Source organism: Miniopterus schreibersii (genome assembly GCF_964146895.1).
Source record: "Miniopterus schreibersii genome assembly, chromosome: 11".
NCBI lineage: Eukaryota > Metazoa > Chordata > Mammalia > Chiroptera > Miniopteridae > Miniopterus > Miniopterus schreibersii.
The window spans coordinates 9,373,958-9,399,687 of NC_138111.1; the positions used below are offsets into that span (position 1 = coordinate 9,373,958).

Here is a 25,730-nt window from a genome sequence, read left to right on the forward strand (position 1 = left end):
CGTGAGCCCACGGGGGACGCAGCTGGACCTTTTTCCTCTCTCCTTCATTCTCCACATCAGTTTTTTGAAACTTTGGCACTGCAGCAATTCTGTTCGAGGCTTTCCACCTTATCACCTCCTGGGGAGATAATGAGAGGTCTCTTAAGAATCTGACATCCTCCTCGGCTGCGTCTGAATCTAACTAGGGCCTGCGATCTCAGGGACCAGGAGGGATTATCCAGGCCGAGGGTTGTTTCAGGCGGGGGGACGAGACGCTCGGGTGGCCTAGGGCTCGTGTGCAATCGAAAGGGACCAGAGAGGAGAGCCCCGCCGAGGCAGATGCTGGGTTCAAGGGCAGACGTCCAGCAAACGGTCAGCTTTGGGTGTGGGCCGGCTTCACGGGCATGTGGTCTGTGCAGTCACCCAGCAGCTCATGTCCAGGAGGTCTCATGCTCTGTTCTCACTTCCATGACATTGTGAATACCTCCTGAACAAGGGGCTTTGCGCATTGGGTCTCACAAATTATGTAGCCTGCCCTACTTGGGCGTGAAATGCAGCTCTGTCGCTTACCAGTGAGGTGGTCTGAGGGAAATCCACTGGCCTTCCTGAGGCTGTTTCTGCTTCACAGCGAGTATAATCCCTACTTCTATACCCCGTCGTGAGGATTGCATGAGATGGTGAATAATTGGCGCACTATGTAGTCACTGGTAGGTGCCTAGTAGGTGCTTAATAAATATTCCCTTCTCCGTAGCTGAGAGGGTATATCAGAGCCACCTGGGGGATTTGTTATTCAAAATACTTTTGCCTGATTCTGACTCAGGTGTGGGCTGGGGTGCGCAGTGACTTTGAAAGGGGTCCTTGAGTGACACTGACGTACACCCAAGGTTAAGAAAGGTAGCCTTGGGTTTTCAGAGATCTAGCTAAGAAGCAACTTAAGCGAGGAGAGCAAAAGGAGAGGGCGAAATCGATGGGCTACCACTGATCCTTAGCATAATGAAAAACCCGTCACAGAAGAAAGAGGTCATCATCTCTAGCACTTCAGAGGATGGTGATAGTGCTGAAATGTACTGTAGGAACTCATCCCATTATCAAGGCTCCTATAAAATGTCCTGCTGTCCATTTGGCCTGACAAATATACCCAGAGGAAGAGGGGCCGTGGGCAAGAGAGGTCAGGGTCACGGCTCAGGTTGGGGGCCACATTTGAATTTATTTTCATTTTACTGACCCTAATACCAACCCTGATTCCTGAAAAGAAATTGCAGCTAGAGGGAGTAATTCTGAATTATTTTTATCCTGCGCAGATTTTAGGCTTTGACATTCTCCTGATGAAAAACCTGAAGCCTGTACTGCTTGAAGTTAATGCAAATCCCAGCATGAGAATCGAGCATGAGCAAGAAGTAAGTCTTTTGAGTATCGCACTGAATATATTGCCGCACAACGGGCTGTTTCCACGCTCACGTTACTCACTTGGCTAAACGAGATTGGACATTCCCAAATTTGCACAGCAAAGTCCTGTTCGAGCCTAAATAATTCCAGTTTTGTTGAGCTCTGAACATGGTCTATTAATATAAGACCCATCCGACCTGTGGTAATTTCCCAGCATGCCGTTCTTCCAGATTTTAAGATCTGCAAATGTGGAAGCAGCTGAGCCTTTCCATCAGTTTTGACATGAACTAATTAGCCTCAGGAGATGAACTAATTGAAATTCTATGAATATGATTTAGCCATGTCGACATGCTTGAATCACTAAGATAAATAGTACCTTTAACAGTGGTTATATATTTTTCCCCCTGGAAAAAAATGCATTAAAAAGACTGGAAGGAAATATACCAAATAGGGGTTTTAGGGGGATTATGTGGATTCTTTCAATTTTCTTAGCCCCTTTCTATATTTATGGATTTTCTACAAGGAGCATGTATAATTTTAATAATCAGAAAAACAGTTTTCCTCTTCATGTGTTTTGTTAATTTGTAAAAGGAAACTGGCATCTTTAAGGTGACACACGGGGTGCCTTTAAAATATTCTCACACAGATTAACCCAAGCAAACTCAGCCTCTGGATGATGATAGTCACTTGGCACTGAACCCCTGAGTCTCTCCAGCCTAACATGGAATTCTTACCCATTCAAGCTTTCTCCAGGGGTGTTTGAAAATGTCCCCAGCCTTGTCGATGAGGAAGTGAAAGTGGCCGTGATCAGAGACACCCTGCGCCTCATGGACCCCCTGAAGAAGAGAAGAGAGAACCAGTAAGTATTTTTTATGTCATGTATTTCTTTCAACTCCTCTCCCTGCCTCCTACGCAGGTAAGTTCAGTTCTTGGAACATGTTAACGCCATGAGTGAGATTTACATATTAAACAATTTAATGAGTCATGTTTTCATTTATAAATATCAGCCTTCAAACACAGTGACTCCATCAGGAAATGGAGACTTGCCTATGAATTTCTAGCCTGTTGTTATCTGAATCTGAAAGTCTCTCTAAAAACCCACTTTCCCCCAGTGGTGGGGTGTCCTCTGGCCCACCGTGTTCCCGTGGTTCTTCTCTTTGAAATCCTCAAGCAGAGGGAGAGAGTAAAACCAACCAGGAGAGGGCCTCAGGTAGCAAGGACATGGTAAGGATGGTGTCCTTGGTATTTTCTTCACGATGGTTATACTCTCGCAGTGTAAGCTTTTCATTTTGACGTTTGTAGAGCAGATTTACTGAACTTCTGGCACTTCTATAATATTTATGACAGTTATCATTCCTCTCCATCCCACCCACCCAGTGGGCATCATATTGGGATGTTGGTGGGAGTATGGCCTCCACCCCCTCCACGGAATCACCCCTGAAACGAATGACATTTCACTTTGGTATTTTGTTTGTTTTGTTTTTACCAAATTCCTGGCTCCCACAAAGTAAGGACTGAGTAAATATCACTGTGGTGGTTTTAGGCAGAAAAATCAAAGATGGGCATTTCCAGTAGCACTCCCGTACTCCTGACAAATCGGATTGACCCAAATGCTCCCAGACAAGCAAAGCACTTGTCAGCTGTTGTTCGGGGCTCTGAGGAACGCTGACGTCCCTGACCAAGTGGTGTTTTGCAGGTTTCTGGACGGTGGCCCTTCCCCAAATGGGCTCAAGCCCAAATATAGTTAGATCTGCCCTCCAGTTCTGCCCCTCCCCTTGGCTGCACCCTCAAACCATCTGGGGAGCTTTCAGAGACACCAGTGCGCAAGCCCCCACTTCCAGAGATTTTGGTTTTAATTAGCTTGGGTGGGAAGCCTGGCCACAGAAATTTTTGAGGTTCCCTAGGTGACTCTGCCGAGCAGCAAGTGTCACTCTGGCGGAGTGTTTGTCGTGCTCTGAGTCAGGCTGGGTGGTGCCTGCCCGGCTGGGGTCTCCTCCAGAGTGCTCTTCACTGTGTGAGGCGCGCACTGTCACTGTCGGCAAGACTGGGCCGAGGACCGTCACCCCTCGTTTGCGTGGGCTGAGTCTGTCAGATGTGGCTTCCGCCCATTAGAGCTTCAAAGTGATGGTGTGGCAGGTCTGCCGAGCCCTCGGAGCCACTCAGACAGCCCGGCAGCCAGACAGAGCCCATTCACGCGCGCCGGCAGCTGCGGTCCTTAGCCGTCTTTAAGGAAAGGTGCTGGATTAATGCAGCTTGGCCAGATTAACTGCAATATGACTCATTTCTCGAAAACCTACTACAAGTATCTAATGGTTATTGATCTCACCGGTAGAGATTAGGTCTTGGAAGACTGTGGCACTGTGGGGAGATTTTGGTTGCTGTCCACGCCAGTGTGGCATGGTGGTAAAGATGACCTTGACACGTTAGCATTCTGATTCTTTGGCGGGAACAACTTCAAAGGCCATTGTGTGGCCCGAGCCTTCTTAACCTCTGTCACCAAACTCATTTTTATTTTTATTTTATTATTATTATTTTAATGCTTTAGTGTCTTTTATTTTTTTAAATTTATTTTATTGTTGAAAGTATTATTACTATTTTTTAATCTCCACCTGAGGTCATTTTTTCCATCGCTTTTCAGAGAGAGTGGAAGGGAGAGCGAGCGAGAGAGAAACATGGATGTGAGAGAGAGACATCGATTGGTTGCCTCTTGCACATGCCCCGACCGGGGCTGAGCCTGCAACCGAGGTACATGCCCTTGGTCAGAATCAAACCCTGGACCCTTCAGTCTGAGGGCCGACACTCTAACCGCTGAGCCAAACCAGCTAGGGCACCAAAACCATTTTTACATCAAATGGCATTGGAACACGATCAGCTTTCTTTGTCTTGCTCTGAGTTGTTTTCCTTTCCCTGCACCTGGCGTTCCACATAACGCACGCGAGCTGAAGATCTGATTTAATAGCAGCGGGGCACGGAGCCGTCAGGAAGGATGGGAAAGGCATTTACGACTTATTAAGTCATAAGTGGCAGCACTTCATCTTTAATTTAAAAAGCATTGACTTTTCTCTTAATTGATAACCAGGAACAGTTAGAACTTCAAGAACCTGACTTCAATTCTAATATAAAAATCCTTTCATCTCACCCTTTCCTTACCTGCAATATTAAGGGTTTATGTTAATAGCTAAATGTCATTACTGATATTTTCCTTTAATTTCATCTTTTTATTTTAAAACCTAGCAATGATTGTCCGTGAAAGCACTTTGTAATCTGTGAGGTGCATTTATATGTACGGGACTATTATCATCATTTTGGTAACTTCGCCATGTGGAGAGAAAGGCTAAAGTTATTCTCGACTCCTCTGTGTGGAAGTGTTTCGGGATGGCTTAGAGAAGCACTATGTTTACACCCGCGGAAAATGCACAGGGTTGCACTGAATCACGCGTGTCCGTGTCTGAGGCTGAGTCCCTCCGACTGCAGGAAATGATATCACGTAGACTCCTAGGCTGGGCATAACCTTTAGAAGCCAGAGTTTTTGCATTTGCATAGAATGTGACCTAAACCCTTTAAAACAAATGGTATGCTAGCCTTTCCTTTGAGCTCTTTAGCTAAAGAGGGTCCAAGGCGCCCCTCATTAGCTCTTTCTTGAGTACATTTTGTCAGCAAGACTGCTGAAGTGGGCCTCCATTTCTCTGCACAGACTAACGGGAAAGGTAGATGGATGCCTGAACTCCTCAGAGCTCTCCGTCCCTCTGAGAGGATGCAGAGGGAGCGTTAGAAGGGACCCACCCAGATGTGTGGGTCCAGATGTCACGCATCTTCACCCCCCCTGGGGGACTGTAGGCTGCGGGCATTTCCATGGCAGGACTGAAATCAGTCCTCATGCCTTTGCTGGGGAGAGAGCTTGCTGATACCCATCTTTGCAGAGTTGCAAGAGCTTTTTCTTGAGCTAGAGAGACTGCGATGCAAACTCTGACCTTGGGGATGTTGCAGAGCTGTTTTGAGTCTCAGTGTCCTTTTCTATAAAATGGGGATAATAACACTTAGATGAAATGTTCAAAACTTTCAGTATATAGCAGGCACTTAGTATGCTTCATTTACTACCCAACAATAAAATTACCTTCTAAAACATTAACACACACACACACACACACACACACTAACGCTTACTTCCCCTTCTTTCCTGGTATACTTAGAGTCGAATTTTGAGTTTAAAACCAATGACATGCCCTAAGACTGAAGCTGCGAGATCGCTGTGGACGGGAATTGACATTGAAGCTGGTCGCAGTGGAAACTTGTTTCCAAGTAGCAAAATGTCATGGGCCCAGGCATGTTTATTTGTTGGGTGAGGGAAAAATACCTTTGGCTCCTGAAGGAATAAAACAGCTGTCCTATGAGAACGATTTGGAACATTTTGCAATAGCTAGTAACTGTTCACTTTCGTGCCAGGGTTCTTTGGAGGCACTGCAGGGACATAGGAATGGGAGGCTAGTGGGGTGGGGCTCTGGAACGATCATGTATCTCTGCAAGCACATATGTGGAGGTAAAACTTACATAATAAACAATTAGCCATTTAAAAGTGCACAGTGCACCCTGGCCCGTGTGGCTCAGTTGGTTGGAGCATTGTTCCAGGTGGCAGGTTTGATTGCTGGTCAGGGCACATGCCCAGGTTGTGGGTTTGATCCCCAGTCTTGATCTATGGAAGGCAACCAATCCATGTTTCTCTCTCTCTAAAAAAAAAAAAAATCAATAAAATAAATAAAAGTGCACAATTCAGCAGCACTTAATATGTTCACAATATTGTGCAACGATCACTCCATCTAGTTCCAAAATGCTTTGTCACCCCGAAAGGAACTCTTGCGTGCATGAAGCAGTCACTCCCCATCCCCCCTACACTAACCAACTTCTGTCTTTGGATTTACCTATTCTGGACACTTCATCTAAGTGGAATCATGCAATATTCAGGCTTTTGTGTCTGGCTTATTCCACTCAGCATAACGTTTTTTGGGCTCACCCATGTTGTAGCATGTATCAGTACTTTATTTTTATGGCCAAATAATATCCCATTATGTGGATGTACCCACATTTTATTACCCATTTGCCACTTGATGGACATTTGGGCAGAAGCCATCTCTTTTTCAGCCAGAGTGGAGCTGCAGCGACCTGTTTTATATTTTAGCATTCTACACTAGATTTCATTTGAGGGGAAATAAGTGTTTAAAACCCTTGGTTTAATCCAACCCCTTATTTTATCGATAGAAGCACAGACTATTAGAACTGGAAGAGACCTTAGAAACCATCATGTCAGTCAGCAACCTGGTTCATGAATCTCCCTCGCAGGCATCCCTGACAGAGGAGCAGCTGTGTCCTCGAGGCCCTGGACGAGGCACCAGTCAGGTCTGGGATGATGTCCTTCATCTCCAATCACTGCTCTATGAGCTTGGCCTGGTGGCTTTGTTCTCTGGTCTCATCTATAAGATGGGGATCAAAGTGTATCTCCTTGGCTGGGTTGTCGTGGTCATCATATGAAATGACACAGGGCAGAGAGCCTCATGGCATCTGCGAGCATTAGACGAACACTAGTTCTTAGGGTCACCAAGTGGCCAGTCAGACTTTACAGTTATCCTGACGGTGACACCTGAGCCACCTGCCGTGGGGCAGCCTAACTGAGTTGTGTATATAATGGCTCCAAATCGTACAAGATGAAACTAAGAAGGTCAGTAACTTGCCCCAAATCACAAAGCTGGTTGGAGGCAGGGCAGAAACGGGCCTGTGGGTCTCCCGACTTCGCCCCCAGTGTTCTTTCCGCTTTGCCACGTTGCCCCATTGACCTGCAGCTTCTATTTCAACTCAAAGCTAAGCTTATAAGATAAGGGGGCGGGGGAGGAATCAGGGAAATCAATAGAAAGATTTCCCCTTCTTAAAAGATATTTGGGTAGCTTGCATCTTTCTTTAAAAAAAAAAAAAAAAAATTCTATCAGAGAGAGAAGTGACTAAATTGCATCCCCTGATTATTTTAAAAACAAGATGATGACACCACCCACTGATTAATTTGGGAGGTCAGTTTACCCCCTGGAGGAGCCATTTGATGCGTCCTTTGCTCCCGGGATGTAGATGCTCCCGGTAACCAGATTCCCTTCTCGGGAATCATATCTGTTAGGACCCCAGGGTGATGAAAATGAAGCCGGAGACAGGCTCAGGGGGCTCTGGGGGAATTTCTTACTATGGCGATGCCGGGAGCTGGGCTGTGGACTGCCCGCCTCTTATCAAAAGTGTATTTTTGGAACTTGCCTTATATAAGGCACAGAAGCCCCTTTCCCCACAGTCACATTTCCCCCTCCTCTCCCAGTCTCACTTACCTCCTATCTCCATAACAACCAGGCTTATTACTCAGGCGGGGCTCAGCCTGCCAGGCAGCTTTGGCCCTGATTCAGAGGCCTGGCCCCTGAAGGCCTCGGTGGGAGCCCAGGCTGCACTTCTTACTTTGACTCCGAGGACAGCCCCTGCGCTGTGTTTAGAACCAACATGTTAGGCGAGTGTCCCAGTGAGGTCAGTTCCATGTGGAATCAGGAGAAGCGAAACATTCTAAGGGAGCAGAGACCAAGGAACCTCCGGGCGGCTCGGTTCCGTGCCGGGGCTTGTGTGTCCCAGCAGGCGTGCCCTGGCATTCATCGTCTTGTTTCAGATCCGGCTCACCCGAGGACTGTAGCTCTGTCCTGTCCTGGAGAGGAACATTGAGAACCGTTCATCAGAGGTCCTCAAAGCCCCTTAAATTGGCAGTTCGTCCCACTGAAGTCCCCTCAACACTAGAAGAGAGGTTTCTAAACTATCTCAACTAAACAAATGTACCTCCTTACATGTAGAACATCATCTTTCTTATCAGAGAGCGTCCTTCTGGAAACAGATGTTCTTTCGGGAGGATCATTCGAACGTCCTGCTGAATGGCCCATCCGTGCGTGCACAGCTGACATTGTGTTGAAATTCTTGGGTTTTGTTGATTCCTAAAGATTCGTTTGTGGCAAGACCCCAAGCACTTTGACTGTTTCACATAAGTCAAGAGCCTAGTCCACAGGGAGATGAATGTTTGCCTCTTCAATTGCATTTCATTTACACCGTGTGTGGATTAGAGAAGCAGGTATTGGTTATTTAGAGTATTTATTGAGCACTTACTGTGTGCCAGGGAGAAGACTATAGACTTGAATTAGCTCACAAGCCAGTTGGGGCGTCAAGACCCACACATAAATTATCTATAAGGTGGAAAGTGTGAGTGCCCCAAACATAAAGACAAATTGCCAAGGGAAGAAAATGTAGGAAAAGCTTATTTCCTGAAGAGTTTTAAAAAATACCTGACAGAGGAAGTGGCACTTGAGATGGGTTTAAAGGACAAGTAGAATTTGAAGCACGAAAATGGATGGAAGGCCATCCCTGGTGGAGGAGACCAGGCACAGGGCTGTGCTGGGGGAAATTGGGAATTTAAGGCAGCTGGGGAGAGGTGTACAGAGTGGATTAGTGGAGAGGAGGGACTCCTGGGGAGGTTGATGGAGACCCAGAGGCCAGAAGTGATGCCTTGAATGTCAAGCTAAGGAAACCAGAGCTTGTTTTCAATTAGGAGAACACAAAGGCTTTAAGGGTGTCTGTGAGCCCCAAACTATACAAGTTTGAGTGTATATGTGTGTTTTTCCTGGAGAAAAAGCCAGGAATGTCATCATAATTTCAAAAAGTTAAGAACCCAACAGTCCTGTTATCAGCAGAGGCTATAGGGAGCTGAAGTCCAAGGTTGGGGGTCATGGCTTCGAGATACGCTGTGCCCTGCTCCATACGTTGGAAGTTCTCGCGTTTTGGATGGCAGTCAGCAAACTGCAGAAATGTGCGTGCACATTTAAGAAAGAGCAGACAGGACATGACTTATGATAGGTGCATTAAGTTATGTGCAAGACATCAAACCAGAATCTCTCTTCCATTTGAAAATGTATAAGAATTAAGTCAGAAGTAACCAGTAAAAGCCTCTTTTGCATGAAGTTTGTTGAGTGAGCACCATTTCTGAGACTTAGGGGAAGGTGGAATTTCCTGAGCTGATGTGACAGCGTCATTTCAGAGACCAATAGATAGGAGCCGAGCTTGTCCGAGGGGAGCAGACGGGACAGCGGACGAGCTTATGGATGGTCAGTCACCATTCTGGGGAAATGGCAGTGAGGAATCCTACGGCGGGCCCTTCCAGCATCGTTCCAGGTAGTAAAGGGATAGCAGATGTATTTGGAAATTTCCTTCCTCGTTGCTCCAGTGAGCCTTAAATGTCCGTGTACTTTCAAACCAGGAGCTGCTGGCTTTTGGAAGGAGGCGGAGTGGTCTGGGCTCAGGAGACCAAGGTTTTGGTACCAACTCTACTTGGCCTCAGACTAGTCACTACACTTTGCTGGGCTTGGTTTCCTCACAACAGCCACGTGCAGCCAGTGCCATTACTACTTGGTTTTATACATAAAGACTGAGACTTGGAGAGGCTGAGGGACATGCCCGAGACCTCACCACTTACAAGCAACAGATGGAGGCTTAAAGCCAGGACTGTCTAGCTCTTGCCTTGAGAGAATGTTTGTGAAAGTATTTAGCCCACCAGTGATATGTATGCCCATAGTGTTACATTACCTGGTTGGGTTCCCCCCGCCTTCACTGTAAATTTTGGGGTATAGACTCATCTCTATCTCCAAGCACTGAACCTGAGTAGGTGCCTGTGGGTGATCGATTATCTCTCGTGAGGAAGCTCTGTGGCCATTTCATTTTCAATAACCTTCAAAGCCAGAATGAATAAAATATAAGCCAGTATGCAGAGAACACCAACTTAAAGTAGGAGCTACGCACGAGACAAAAGAGAACAGTAGCAGACAGAAAATTATTTGCGCGCAGTGTGCCTCCCAGGCTGGGAACACTCTGAGAGTTCAGAAGAGGGCAGGGTGAGCCAAGAAGTAGGTCCGACCATATGATGTCACCAGTATTGGGCCTTTTTTTTGACCTATGAGAATGGCAGTTTCATGTGATTCAACCTAATACCTGGCTTGGAGTAATCAGGGCAGGCTTCTTGGAAGAGGTGGGCTTGCATTCCCTTTGGGCTCGGTTTGGTGAGAAAGTGTTAGTAAGTTTGGGGGAGGAAGGGTGGAGGCAGGAAGCTGGGCCAAGGGGTTGGCAGAGTTGGGGGGCCAGGACCACCAGCCACGCTTCCAGTCGGGCGCTGCAGGGTGGAGAGGACAGATTCATCTCTGCTACACACTTCTTATTACATTTTTTTCTCATAGAAAAGTCACATGTGCTTATTGTAGAAAAATTGCAAAATACTGAAACATGCGTAGCATGAAAAAAAAGCCTCCCGCAAATTCAACTGCCAGACCTAATTTTTATTAACATTTCAGTTCATAAAAACAGTATAATTTTCTTCTCTCCATATTGTTTTAGAGTTGAGGCCATATTGTATGATTTTTATGCCGTTTTCATTCCTCTCCATTTTTTGTGACAGTAATTTCCCCTTTTGATTAACGGCTCTGCACCATCCTTTTAATCAATGGCTGCCCGAATCTGCCTCCGTGCTGGTGACTGTTGCGTTTATTTCCAGCATCTGGTGCTTGGAGCTCTGCGTGCAGTTGGAAGGTTGTCTTAGGATGGAGGGAGCCCCGAGGAAGCGGGACTGGAGGCCCACGCAGGTTTTTAGCGCACAGTTGGGAGAGCAGAGTGGGTTAGAGTAGGGGCCCCGGAGCCAGAGGCTTCGGGGTGCATCCTGGCCCTGCCATTACGGCCATAAATGGTACGGCTTCCCCCTTCTCTGAACTTTGGTTTCTTCGTCCATAAAAGGGAGTTTGGCGTTGGATGTTTAAACCTGCAAAGCAATGAGTTCTTAAACTGGAGCAAGGGAAATGCTGCTTATTCCTAAGAGAGTCTTTGTCGTGGGAAATGTCCCATCTGCATGCATTTAAATAGATAAAAAAAAATATATACAACCTGGTAGCTTTTTTTTTTTTTTTTTTAAGGAAAAAAGAGTGTGGAGGAAGAGCTGGTAAAGTAAGTGGGAGGGGAGCTCCAGCAGTGATGGGTCAATCTCCGGCTGCGGGGACGGGTCTGAGTTCCCTCTAATTACCTGCTAGCTTAAAAGAAATGAAAGATCAAAATTAAAGCCAGTCTCAGTAATCATCTGAAAGCTCTTGCTTATCACGCCAAATGGTGGGCAGTATTCTCCAGCTGCTTTCTTTCCTTTTCTTGTTACCCAATTTCCTTTTTTTTTCTCTTCACTTTAAGCAGCATAAGAGCTCCGGCAACTCTCATCACAGAGGCTAATGCGCGGGGGTGGGGAGAGGGTGGAATCCACAAGTTCAGCGTGGGAGGACCCCCCCCCCCTGAGCTGGGTGCTCATCCCCAGTGAGACTCAGCAGCACCCCTTGTCTAGCTGTGGAGCTGGTTTTTCAGCGTGTGCATTTCCTGGCGAGGTGCATGTCTTCATTAGCTCAGAGACGATGGCTTTCCTCCTCCAGGCTGTCCAGGCCTCTGCAGCGCCGGAGGCCAGCCTGGAGGAGCTGCTGGCACGTGCATGAGTGAATGCACACATGCATGCACGAGGGAGGGAGTGATGGGGGCTCGGTGCTGGCAAGGGGGTCAGGATGCAATGGGAGAATCAGCAGCAAGGTGAGCAGGGTGGAGGCAGTGAGAGGGGCCTGGGCAGAGAAAACAAGGACCCATGAGGGCCACAAGGCGGGACAGACATGCTGCTCTCAAAGCACAGAAAGACTCTAACTGCATGGTTCACAAAAGCTCCAAGCTGGAAACAATCTAACTGTCCACCAAAAAAAAAAAAGCATGAATCCCAGGTATTGCTCACTGGAGTACTGTGTGTCAGTGGAAAGGCGCAAGCTATAGCTGTGTGTGCTGATTTTCATTAGTGCTGAGCAGAAGAGGCAGGTGAAGGAAGAATATCTACAGAATGGTTCTGATGAAATAAATTCAAAACAGGCGAAACTAAACTTTGTTTTATAGAGACGTAACCCTAATGGCAAAAATATGAAGAAAAGCAAAGAATAATGAATGACCAGAGAGTTTACCATGGTGACCTTTGGGCAGGGCCGGGAGAGGCAGATGTGACCTGCAAGGAGCACAGGTGGGCATGTGAGATCCTGGCTGTGCTCTAGTGCTTAACCCAGGGGACAGCTGCCTAACTCTCAGAATTATCCTTTAAATGCACATACATGTCTTTCCTACACTGTTGTGTGTGTGGGATCTGTCACGATTTTACAGGTGAAGGAAAGCTGTCCAGAGTGGCAGAGTGATAGCCAGTAAGCAGGGAGGGTGTCCGATGCTGCAGCACCTGATGGGTCAGGCCAAGCGTTTGGCTTTTCATCCTAAGAGCAATGGACACGCTTTAAACGACAGGGCGGCAGGATGAGATTTGTGTTTTAAAAAGATCACTTTGGTTGTGGCGTGAAAACCAAACTGGAGTGAGGCAAGGGTGGGTGTGGAGGCAGCAGAGGGCTCTGAGAGGTGGTGGTTGTGTGGATTAGATGGCAGTGGCGGGGATGGAGAGAGACGTTGCCTTCAAGAGATATTTAGGAGGATGAGTGGTAGGACTTGACGGTGAATTGGCTGAGAGAGGTGAGGGTGGAGGAAGAGTCAGGAAAGGAGCAGGTTTAGCAGCTGGGTGGCCATTGGTGCCGGGAGCCCTGGGGAAGCAGCAGCTTTGGGGTGGGAGGGAGAACACGATGCCGGGTCGGGAGACTTCCAGGTGTGCTGTCTACTGGGTAGTTGGGTACATGGGCCAGGGGCGCACGAGAGGGTGGGTCCCGTTATTGGAATAAATGTTCCCTAAAGTAGATCGAGGCATCCACATGGCAGACCAGACACTATGCCATCAAGTGATTTAGGGGAAACGGGTGAAGTGGGGTGAGCTGAGGCAGGAGGCCTGGGTTGAGATTCTGCCTCTGCCCCTTTCTGGCACCTTCTTCAGCAGTTCCCAGCATTCACCCTGCGGCAGCATGCTCATGGGCTCGCCCTGCGTGCTGGCTCGGTTGCTGGGCACAGGACCACCCTGTCCTCAAGGCACCTTTTCCATGTCATCATGCTGTTTTAACTTACTTGTAGGCTCTCAGAGTTGCGCACGTGCCTCGGTGTCCTCCACGAGCACCTGGCCCTGGGCCCTGGCAGGAGGAGTGACGGAGGGGCTAAGCTCCTGGAGCAGGTGGGGAGGATTTCTCGACAGCACCTGCTCCCCGGAGCTCCCCTGATCAGCTCCTCTTCTGTGCATTATCATCATTGCCATCGTCACCCCCACAGCCATACAGTGTCCCACTGCTCAGAGTCATTTCAAAGCCAGTGACCTGGAATAATACTCATCCAGCCATGCAGACGAGGCAGGTGCGAGTCACTAGTCCCACTTTACAGGCAAGGACACGTGACGCCCCACAGGCTTGGGTGTTAGGAGAGGGCATTGCCCATGATGGGAACGTTTACCTGTGTGTGTAGATCTACTAGCTGAGGCCTCTGAGGTGCTGTGAGAGACAGTGACTAGAATCTGTCCTCAGAGGCCTGACTAGGAGGTGGGTTAGACATCCCCTGCTGGGAAGAAAGGGTGAAGGAGAAAAAAGACCCCAGGGGATTTTTGCTGTTTTTAGCTTGAAAGGTTGTTGTGTGGGAGAGGGGATCAAACTCTCTGCAGGCTCCCCTGGGCAGAACAAGAAAACACAGCTGAAATTTGCAGAGAGATTTAAGCTTAAGGAAAAGAGAAAAAACAACTCACTTTGCCTAAAATACTAAAGGTTGGGTCAAAGGAGTAGTGAGTTCCACGTAGCTGGAAGTAATCAAGCCAAGACTAAATGGCCACACGTAAGGAAGATGCTGCTGCTCTGGAATCAAACAAACACAAGTTCTGTTCCTGATCCTGAGATCTTGGGCCAGTCACCCTTGGGAGTATGGGCTCCAGCCATTGAGGAGGGGACTTACAGGGTGCTGGGTGCCCAGAGGGGGCATCCAGAGGGTGTGGGGCAAGGGCCTCATGTGGTCATGTCTCCTTGGCCTCCAGGACTCCTTGGCCCATGGGAAGGGGGCTGCCAGACTTGGGTTGGGCCTTGTTGCCAAGTCTACGTGCAGTATTTTCTGCAAGATTCTCAAGTGGTGCTGCTTAGTTATCTTGGGTATGCTGGGCCGGGAGCCGTTCTGGGCCTCAGTGGCAGGCTGAGAGGAAGAAGACCAAGCCAGGAAATGGGGAGAGAGCAGAGGACCGGGGAGGGGTGGGACACAGCCAGCAGCCAAACTATAATCTGGCCAGGGGTCTTGTTTCCATGGCAGTGGAGAGACTCCGTGGGCAGGGTGTTGCCCTTAGAGTCCCGGGGGCAGCGGAACAGCAGCAGAAGGAGCCTCCTGATTCTGGGCTGTCCAGACAATCACAGGGGGATCTGAGAGCACAAAGGCCTCCCCTGGGAGCGGGCCTGGGGCAGGGGTTGGGGAGAGAGTGGCAAGGACCGGGCCTCGGCCACCTAGCCTGGAGTTTCAAATGGAACTGCAGCCCTGTTAGCACAGGCATCAGAGCCTGGCTCTGAGTCAGCAGCACTACCCAGATCCCCTCTGACTGGTGCTTTGGCGCCTACGAACTTACCCCGCCGAGGCCAGCACGGGCCCTGGGGTGGGTGGAGGCGGAGTCCTTGGATATATACAGGGCCTTAGAGCCTGCAGTTGAAGAGGGGCAGGCGGGAGAGGCTGTGAAGACTATATAGATGGGCAGCTCCCAAACTTTAGTAGGGGGTCAGAATCCCTGGGGTGGGGAGGGGGTGTTGCTAAACCCAGATTGCAAAGTACCACCCCCAGAGTTTCGATTTGTTTGCATTTCTAACGTGGTCTCAGGTGATACGGATGCTGCTGGTCCAGGCACAACACAATGCCGAGAACCAATTGCCTGTCAGCCCTGTCTTTGTGTTTGTCCCAAACCACCTGAGGACTCAGCCCCTCAGGCCCCGGGGGAGGGGGGGGGGGCTTGGCACTGAGCCCTCTCTGGGGTTGTCAGGGCTCATCCTTGTGCAGAGATGTCCGAAGCCCCGGTGAAGGAGGCCCCTGGAGCAGGTCTGGCAGTAACACAGAGCACGAGCCGCCCCAGTTTTCTGTAACCCCACTCACAGATGTCACACATATTGCAGATGACCGCAGAGCTGAAAAAACAGGGCGCTTCATAAATTCACGTTTTTGTTAATCTGTTTCCTTTCCTGCCTCTCTGTGCGGGTTTCTTAAGACAAGTGAAATATTAAGTGACTGTAAAATCTAACCTTTAAGGCACAACCGATCCCGTCTAAAACACGCCTCCTAATGAGGGGAAGAGTTGCAGGTATTCCTGTCTGTCTCTGCACTTTCTCCCGGCTGGCTTGCAGGCGAAGTCCTTGACGCATCCTTAATTTTGACTCAGCCTTTCTCTACAGCAGAACAAGTGGCGGGGAAAATTTTTTCTCTAGGCAACAGCAACATTTCTGTCTCATTTGTTTGGTTTTCCGCTGGAACAACAGCTTGCGGGGCTGCTAATTCAAACACAGGTCCTTCTAGGAATGCAGCGTTCGTGATCAGTAAATGCATCAGCCTGCGGATTTTAGCCACTTAATTGCTGAAAATGGCAATGCTCCCTTGACTCGTGAATTTTTTTTAAATGGAACAACAGGCAAATAGCATTTTACTCCCAAATTTCGCTGTCGTTCCGAACCAGTCCCGATCTCAGCAGCAGCTTGTCACCTGATGCTGCGAGGGGACTCGGTAGCACGGTTACTTTATTCCAAACCACAGACGAGCCCAAGACGCTTACAGGGAACAGGTCGCGTTAGCACCATTTCGTCCGTCCTCACATCCGCGAATGTCCTTGCTGGAAATGGAACTTGAGCCGATGCTTTTTATAAATGAGCATCTTGCGTTGTGTCGTGGAAGAGACAAAAGGTTCCAGAATTCACTGGGTTTGAATCTTGACTTCTCCTGCTCACGGTGACAGGCGGGGCGGGTACTTACCTCCTCTAAGTCTCTGTTTCTTCATCTGTAAAATGTGAATAATAGTAATAACTACCTAGGATTATTGTGATCATTAAATGAATTATAGTACTTAAATACATAGCATAAATGACTAGACATGCTAAGTATTTAATAGGTAGTAGTTATTTTATAATTACCCTCCCTGCGATTATACAAAGTGCTTATCATGGTGCTGAGCACACAGGAGTTCAATAAATGGCAATTACTGTTATGATTATCAATATCATCATAATGCTTACCGATGGACACACTAGATATACAGTTTTCCACCATGCAAAAATATGTTTTATTTTTAAAGAGATTTGATCCAACAGGATTTTACATGAGTAGATGAACAGCTTAATGAAGTTTAGCAAGATTGAAGTAAATGAATGATGCTCATATAAATGGTTTAATGAAAATAATCCCTCGTGCAAAACATTTGCTCAATTTGTGCCTCAAATTAAAAACGGGTTTCGTAGATTTTCAAGAACTTCTCTTTGTTGTGCCACAGGTAATGGGGACCTCAAGTAAGTATGGTCTTCCCACGGAAAGGCAGCTGTGACCATGGGAGGTGACCTGGGCTGGGAGCCAGGGTCCCGCAGCTGCCTCTGAGCTTGACCTTGGATAAGCCCCCACACTCCTCCGGGCTGTGGTTTGTTCATCTCCAGAGTCACCTATGGTGGGAAGATGCCGCGATTCCCAAAGCGCATGTGATTAATTCCCTTTCGAAAGAGAGATATAAAAATTTTAAAAAGCAGATTTCATCCTTTAAAAAGCCTTAGACTCTGCAGATTTTGCCAGTTGCTTTTAAACCACCAGGTAGTAGGTGCCAGCTCTTTGCGGGCGGCTTAATTGGAAGCTGCGCTCATCACCGCAGTGCGTGCGCTCGCGCTAAACGTGTTCCTGACAGTCTCTCGCCATCCGGCTTCTTGCTTCCAGCCTGAAAGATTTGCCCCTCCCTTGTGTTCAGAACACTCCAGTCCTGGTCACGGACATTAATTAGTCTGAGGAAGAGAGACAGGATTGTGCTTCTAAAAATAGTTCTGATACAGTAGACCATTTTTTGATGCTGTTATAATCTGCGTGCTTCGTGACGGTGACATTACGAGGCTTTGCATCTATTCTCTGCCCAAGTTCATTGCTGGCATCTTTGAAATTGGTGAACCGGTGCTTGTAATCAGGGGATGGAAAGGTGTTCATCTCTGTGCTTAGCTTATGTCTCCCATGGTTCAAATCTTTTTTTTTTTTTTAATATATCTTTATTGATTTGAGAGGAAAGGAGAGGGAGAGACCGAGATAGAAACATCAATGATGAGAGTCACTGATCGGCTAGCCTGCAACCCGGGCATGTGCCCTGACCGGGAATCAAACCCTGATCGCCTGGATCCTAGGTCGATGCTCAACCGCTGAGCCAAGCCCGGCCGGGCCCATGGTTCAAATCTTAGCACTCACTCCACTCGTTGTTTGTGGGGAATCTTTCCTCTGGTCTTGGAAGCCTGTTGGCCTGGCCTGTGGTAGGATAATAGTGTGAATGCTTGATGTCAGTGAAATGGACAGACAAGTATCGCTACGAGCAACATAATATAAGAAAGGGGAAGAACGCTGGTGTGGGAGACCCGAGTCCTAGTCTCAGCTCTGCGCGACTTGCTTCGCTCCCACGCACCGCGGGCAGGCACCGTGCCGGGGCCTGTGGACGTGCGGTAATCCAGCGTGGCCCCTCCGCCCGGCTCCATCACCTGGGCGCTCTCCGTCTCTTCACCAAGGGGTGTGAGCTTGGCTGCCGAGGACCCTTCCTGCTCCAACATTCTGTTGGCTCAAGTATTGGTAGTAACAGTGAGAAGTCTCGGGCTTGTTATTTAGGAGGCATTTTGGTAGAACTCTGGCAGCAGGCAAATCTCAGAGTGAGCTCCAAATTATGGATGGCTCTGAAGAGGGCACTCAGGTTTTTTTCGCTTGGTTTTACCCCACGTAAGGTTTGTTGTTGGCTTGTGTGTGTGTGGGGGGGGGGGGCGGGGGGGTGCAGTAATCTCCATAAACTGGTTCTTGGCTCCTTCTTAGTAGCTGGGAAATTGCTCAGATTAAGATCTCGGGGTGGAAGGCTACGCCCCTATAGGTGTCTTGACTTAGGATGCAGTCATTTGAAGTCATGCTTTCTTTGAGTTTGCTTTACATTAGAGTTCTTTTTGGTGCTATCCCCACATTCTCCCATTTTTCTGTGTCCTAATCTGAACTCAAGGAATTATGTTCCTATAGTGTAAGAATGTTTGGGGCCATTTATCACATATCTGCTGAAAAGTTATCTTTTCTCTAAGAAAGAGCCATGCCCCTTTTTGAGATTTATCTGTACAGCAGAGGGATCAGAATTGTCAGACTCTCTAAAGGAGGCCCAATCTGCAGTCTTCTCTTCCACCTAAATTCTGAATTAATTGAGAATAAGACAAAGGTCTAAAGAGAGTAAGAGCCAAAATATTACCTCTGTTATGGAAATGGTGATCCTGGAGAATGTTTTAATGTCTGTGGGCAAGTGAGCCTCCTGGTGTTGAACCCAGAGCGAGACCCATGCAGGCAGCAGCCCCCACGCCCCAGCCCCGACCCCAGCAGAACCCCGGGAATGAGAGCCAGGCCTGGTGAGCAGCAGAAGCTGAGCTCCCAAGAGGAAGGGAAGATGGGCCATGCTGTTTCCATCCATTGCCTCCCACCAAACTCTTCAAAAAATACATTTTATTTCCTCAGGGGTAGAGCAAGGGGAGGGGGCAAAAAGAAGCCAGAAATGTTATCCTAAGTGGCTGCTAGCACCTGAAAGAAACATCAAGGGTAGGGAAACAGTGCCTGCCCCCCAAACAGCCATACTCACCTCACAGAGGCAGATTCACAGGGGTTGGAAGGAGGAACGTTGAGCCTGATGGACCCGGGTTCAAATCCTGGTCCCCCCTTACGGGCTGTGCGATCCTAGATGAGGTCCTCCACCTGGCTCAGCCTCACCTGTGAAACACGGTGATAATCAGGCCCTGGGAAAACGAAGTGAGAGCATCCACAGGACGCCAGGCACATGATAGGTGCTCAGTAATGGAGAGAAAGTCAAATGCGCTAATGTATAGAAATGTCCTTTTAAATTGTACAGTTTCTCTAACTATGAAGACGTATGGCTATGTCTGGTAGTGGGATTAATGTAACATTGAATTCCACTTGCTGTGCAACACTGTTGGTGCCCCCAATGTTGGCTTTTTAAAATAGGCTGGGGGTACCCCATGGCTTGTGTGCATCTCTTTTCTATCAGCTTTTTGCAAAGAAGGTCCACAAGCCAGAAGGAGGGAAGAAATTAAATTAATGAGAAACTTCCAGGCATCAGCATGACCATTCCTCTGATTCCTGCTATTTTTGTAGATTCTCCTGAAAGCTGTCATGTAATTCTGTAGCGGTCATTAGAAAGTATTCACTCCATTTAATTTATGCTGAAAAATCATTAGTGGGAATTTGACACAGGCCTGGCGTGTTCACGAGTCGATACTCGGCTGTCAGGCTTCAAGGGACAGCTCCGCTTGCCAGAGGCAGCCTGAGAGAGAGAGAAAGAGAGGGGGGGGAGGGAGGGAGATAGACAGACAGATAGATGGATGGACGGATGGGGGTGGGGCAGGGCTGTGGTTCTTCTCAGCCTCCTCTCCGTCCTGTCCTTCTCTGTCATCATCCGCGACATCACACTTCGCGAGTGTTCCTGCGGCCAGCTAATTCCTTGGTCAGTTTATACCACAGCCCCGGGAGGTCTTCTTACCTGCATTTCACCCTCACGGCGTCTGCCCGCTGACCTGGGCAGAGTCGGGTTTGGGAGCAGGTTTGGGTCATGCCAGCACCGGGGCTCTTCCTTGGGAGGAGCCTTGGTGACAAACTTCTCAGAAGCCGGAAGGGCTCACGTGTGTTATTGCGGCTTCCATGTCACTGACGTTTGGTATGAGCCAGCAGAGCGACCCTTTCCTTGGCAACTATTATTGCTAATATCCAGCCGATATCCTCACCTCAATTTTCTCATCTGCAATACGGGGGTCATTGTGGCTACTTCACAGGGCTCTCAAGAGGATTAAATTTGATAATATACTTAAGGGCCTGGGGTAGGGCTTGACATGTAATAGTTGTTCAATCAATGTCGGTGCTGGTACCATATGTGAGAGCTCATGTATGTCTAGCTCAGTGCCTGGCTGTAGAAACAGGCACCCAGTGAACAGTAGTTTCCTTCATTTCTTCTCCATTTGCAATCTCCTTCGATCCCTAAAAGCCCTGGGCCACAGGCTTTAGGGTGTGGAGCTGGGCAGGGGGAGCAGCCATGCTGTGAGGGAGGAACGCGGCTGAGAGCCCCCCGGAGCCCCAAGATCACGGAGGGCAGGCCACTTCGGTTAGCCTCTCCCATCCCACCTTACCAGGAGGCTCCGGTCCAGAGTTCCAGCTGTGGAACTCGACACACCTGGGCCCGGCGCCTGGTTTCAGCCAACACGTCCCCTCGTGCTTCCACTCAGTGCGGAGACCGGGAGCACCTCGGAGCACCTCGTTTCACACTTTTCCTTTCTGTTCCCACTGCCACTAAATGGCTTGGAGCCAAGCGCACCCAGCAAGTAGCAGCGTAAAGTGCACCTGCACCCATGCGGCATCTTAGTAAAAATTACACATCTGTATTTTCTACAGATTTGCAGTGTATTTTTTCAAACCCCCAAACTCCTTCAACTTGAACTGTTTGCAGTGGAAATCTTCTAAAATGCTTTACACACCTGCTTCCTGAAATGGAAGGAACATAATTTGACTTTTTTTAAAATCTCTTTTCTTGGTGCCTTGGGTGTAAGAGTTGTGCTGGTAAACTGGCTTTCAGAAACAAAACAAACAAACAAAACCAAGAAACCCTGATTTGAAGTGTTCGCCTATGTCCATGGTGTAAATATTTCTACAACAGCCAATTTTGAGCTATGAGTGATTTTTTAACAACCAGCTGGAAAGATTCTATGGGCAGCTGGAGCTCCCACTGCATGGTCGGCAGAGCAGGTGGGGGGCACAGCCCGGCTGACAGCCCCAGACAGCCCTCGCTTTAGTCTTCATCTCCCCGCCCCCAAGAGACAGGTTACCTGGGCCAGGATAGTTAACCTAGGTTTCTCTCTGTATAAACTGAGGCTAAATGCCTACCCCAAGGATGATGGTGAGGACTCAATAAGGTGGCACAGGTCGGGGGTCCCAAACTCAAGTGCTGTAAGGGGCCAAGCAGGTGACATATGAAAGCAGCAGGCTGGGTGGGGGTGATTTTGATTTGTTTTGTTTTGTTTTAAATTTATCTTTATTGATTTCAGAGAGAGAAAAGGAGAGGGAGAGAGAGATAGAAACATCAATGAAGAGAGTCATTGATCGGCTGCCTCCTGTGTGCCCCTTGCTGGGGATCGAGCCCGCAACCCGGGCACGTGCCCTGACCAGGAATCGAACTGCGATCATCTGGATCATAAGCCGGTGCTCAACTGCTGAGCCACGGCCAGCCGGGCTAAGTGTTGTTGTTGTTTTGCAAACACCTAAAACAGTGATTCTCAAGTTTGGCCGGGGAACTTCACCCAAGCCCCGGCCCCACCTCAGATCAATTAAACCAGAATTTTTGGGAAAGCCAGGAAGTGGAATGCTTTTGTAGTTTCCAGAAATTCCATGGGGAGAGCAATCCTTATGACAGGGACTTGTCCGTGGTGGTTCCTTGGGGACTACTTTCTTTAAAGGACTTAGACATATTGTCTTAAATGGAAACATTAAGGTTAGGGTGAGTTTGGGGAATCATGACTAGTTTGGTTTGGATGGAAGATGGTGGGTGTAGGAAGCACCAGGGACGAGGCAGAGGGTTTGGCCGTGGTCAGATTATAAAGGGCCTTAAATGCCAAGCCAAGAGCTTTAGATTTGCCAGTGAGCAGAGCAGAGCACCCTGCGGACACTTTAAGGGAGGGCTAGCAGTGACACGATCTGCGGTCGGGCAAGAGAATCATCTGTCGTTGGTCCATTGAACAGACCATTCGGATCACTCACCCTTCAGTGCAGTCTTCCACCCCAGGCTTGTGTTCCTGCTCTTCCGTTTGCCTAATTTACCTTTAATTATGGCTTTCATTATTTTCACAGCCCAAACTGGCAGGCATGGTCTGATGCCAGGTGGCATTATACTGATGGGACCTCGGAAGACCTCCTTTGTTCATATTATTAACCTGAGTATTTTTCAGAGATTGTAATAAAAGAGATCATCTGGGGTTTGTTTTCAGCTGTATTTTCCGGAGAGAGCATGGCCCATGACTGTCCTTGTGCCCGACTCCCCTCTGTGTTTGCATTTTTAAGTAGGTGTCACTCAGAGCTCAGGGAGCGTCAGTTTCTAATTAGTTGCTTGTTAAACCACAGGCCTCCAGATTGTGTTGCTAAAATTACTAGTTTATTCCATGAAAAATCCCTGATGGTAGTTCTTTTTCACCCTGAAAACAAGCATATCCGGTGTTTCACTGCTGCCCCGTTTTTCTGAACTGTTGTTGTTGTTACTGTTGTTACATGTTACTGTGTGTGGTGCCAGGGGCAGTGCGGGTGCTTTGCAAATATTGTTTTGTTGGATTCTCACAGGATCTTTGCAAATCCTGTCTTTTAGAGGAAGAAATCTGGTCTCAGAGAACTGGGTCATTACCCAAGGTCACACAGCGGTGGGTGTCAAGCCCAGCCCGAGGCTGGGCCCATGTCCGTGTTCTTTCTACAGTCTCTTCTCTGTAATATGCTCATTTTATCCACTTGCCTATGGTTAACTGGCCAGGTTTTATGACAGAAGAATTTGTAGTTTAGTTAAATAGCATCTGAAAAATAATGACAATAATTTTAAAATATACCTTAAAAAATAGAATAGGGACGTAGATTAAATACCACTAATACTTCCCTGGGACTATGTCATTCCACCTGAGTTCACAAATTTAATATTGCCTGACTTCCTGTACCAGTAAAGCCCCAAATTATAAAATGACAGCAAGGGCAACAATTCCATTCTTCAGTCGGTATTCCTGGTGCACCCAGCCTTCCTAGGCTAGATTTATCATTTTGTTAATTTGATCATAGTTCATTCCTCCTCCCGTGAAAATGATAATTGTATAGAATCCCTTTTGATGAGGGGTTTTTAAAACACCACATTACCTTGTTTGTTTGTTTTTCTTTCAACTCTCTCACTGTTAGCTGTTTACTTTTTTATAGGATAGATTTTTATTCTTTGATCAGACATGAAAAGCGAGATGGACAGGCTTCTAGGCCCAGTCATTCACTGAGTCACCAAACAGTTTCTGAGCACCTGCTTGTGCCGGATGCTTTTCTCGGGGGAGGGACAGAGCTGTGGAGCAGGCTCAGGACTGTGTGCTCATGGAGCTTGCGTCCCAAAGGAGAGACAGACCTTAAGTAAGTACACGAGAGAGACAGAGTGGGAAAAGGTGCTAGGGTGCCCTGAGCCCGATGATGCAGGACGATGGAGACAACGAGACACGATCCCTCCTCTGAGCCACTCTCTGTACATACAGGGGGAGACAGATGCTTCAGCAAATAGATACGAACGCTGGCTTCTGGGCATTTGTAGGTTTAACACTTACTGTTTTCACTATTTTTGAGCAGTAGGAAGATCTGTGAAATAGAGCAACTTGTCATTTTGCTGAGCTGTACATTTTCTTCTGTTGTAAAGGAAAAGACTTTTGCCTCCTGGTAAAATAATTTGGGCATAACAAGTAGGTGAGTTAAGCATTTGGGGGGAGTGGGGAGTCTTTCCTGTGCCCATGGAATCAATCCACATAGGTCTTATTTCATTTATTAATTCAACAAATTCTTAACTTAGTGTCTGCTACGGTCTGTATGCCTAAGGGGAAAGCTAGGCTGCCCAATCCCTGTGTTTGAGAAGAGACAAAAAAGATGCACAAATGATCAGAGTACAGTTGGCCCTAGACAGTCATGAGGGACACTCACGAGAGACCATTGTGAATCCGTAAGTTGACTACTTCTTATTGTTGTGCGGAAATAACCTAGTTGTTCATTGATCAGCTAGACTCATTCACCGGTTAAGTGACTTTCTAATTCACACTTCCCTCATGGAAGGGACGAATCAAGGTCATGCAAGGTGTTTTATATATGTCATCTCATTTCATCCTGGGGACAATCTCACCATCAGGATTTTTACCTTCATTCACACTATTGCACGCCGTGACCTTCAGGATTGTCAATGCCAAGGACTTACCATGCACTACCCCAAGTTCTGTGATACAGCTGAGGAAGGATATGGGACACTGAACCATCCACTTGCTTGGGGGTTCTTAGATGCACCTTTGAGGGGACGTTAGACTGAGCCTTGCAGAATGAAAGAAGCCCATCAGGCAGAGAAAGGGACGGTGTCCAACAGAGGGAACCACATGTGCAAAGGCGTGAATGTTTCAAAGCACAGGCTATACTCAGGCAAGAAAGAGATCGGGAACTTGGGGGTGGGGGTGGGGAGTTGGTGGGAGAATAATTTGCAAAAGCAGGTTGGAACCAGACAATGAGAGGCCTGAGTGTGTTCAGAGGCACAGTTCACAGGATTCCTGCTGGCTACCTTGGAGGAAGGGAGTGAAAATGAATCGAGGACTCTCCTGGAAATTTGGCCTGAGCAACTGGAGGAACCTGGGAAGACGGAGTTGGCGATCTGTGCCACCCAAATGTCTCTTGGGGGGCAGTCCCAAGGATGGGCTGAAACAGTGAGAACCAGGAGGCTGGTGGCAGATGGGAAATGAGCGTTCTGAACCAAGGCATTTGGCGGTGGAGCTGAAGAGATGGAATCTACTGTGAGACCATTCTTGGCTTGACTCAGCAGGCCGGGGGTCACCGGCCTCTGATAAGAGATTGGAGAACTCACTTATGATGAGGTTGAGAGTGAAACAGTGAGTTTAGGTCAGGAATGCAGCAGGGAGAATAGATTTCTGGGGAAGGAATGAAGTCCAATTTGGGACAGGTTGACTTAAAGTGACCTGGGGGACTTCCAGGTGGAAGAGGTCTAAAGGCCGTCTAAAGGTGAGACGAGAGACATCTTAACATGGGCTGTGAGGCCAGACCGCATGGGTGCAAACTCCAGCTCTGCCACTCACTCGTCAGCTAGGCGACCAGGACAAGGTTACTCACCCTCACGTAGCCTCAGTTTCCTCTGAGTTTACAATGGGGGCTTTAGCAGCGCCTACACTACAGATCGAGAGAATTACATGAGAGATACACATACAAGAAATTCGAAGGGCTCTGGCATGTTGCCAGCGCTCAATAAATGTTGCCTATTGTCATCATTTTGTCATTGTCATTATTGATTTTATGGCCATCAGTTGAGGCCGTCGTGAGACCCACCAGGGAGT

The 25,730-nt window shown here is 48.0% G+C and overlaps 1 protein-coding gene across 1 annotated transcript in view; it reads left to right on the forward strand.

Moving 5' to 3' along the window:
• Window positions 1–25,730, forward strand: part of TTLL11 (tubulin tyrosine ligase like 11) — a gene marked incomplete at its 5' end in the record, with an annotated part of 175,079 nt that overhangs the window by 68,439 nt on the left and 80,910 nt on the right. Inside the window, 2 exon segments of the mRNA XM_081150650.1 lie at window positions 1,281–1,376; window positions 2,109–2,224. Of these exon segments, the coding sequence (XP_081006776.1) occupies window positions 1,281–1,376; window positions 2,109–2,224 (212 nt within the window).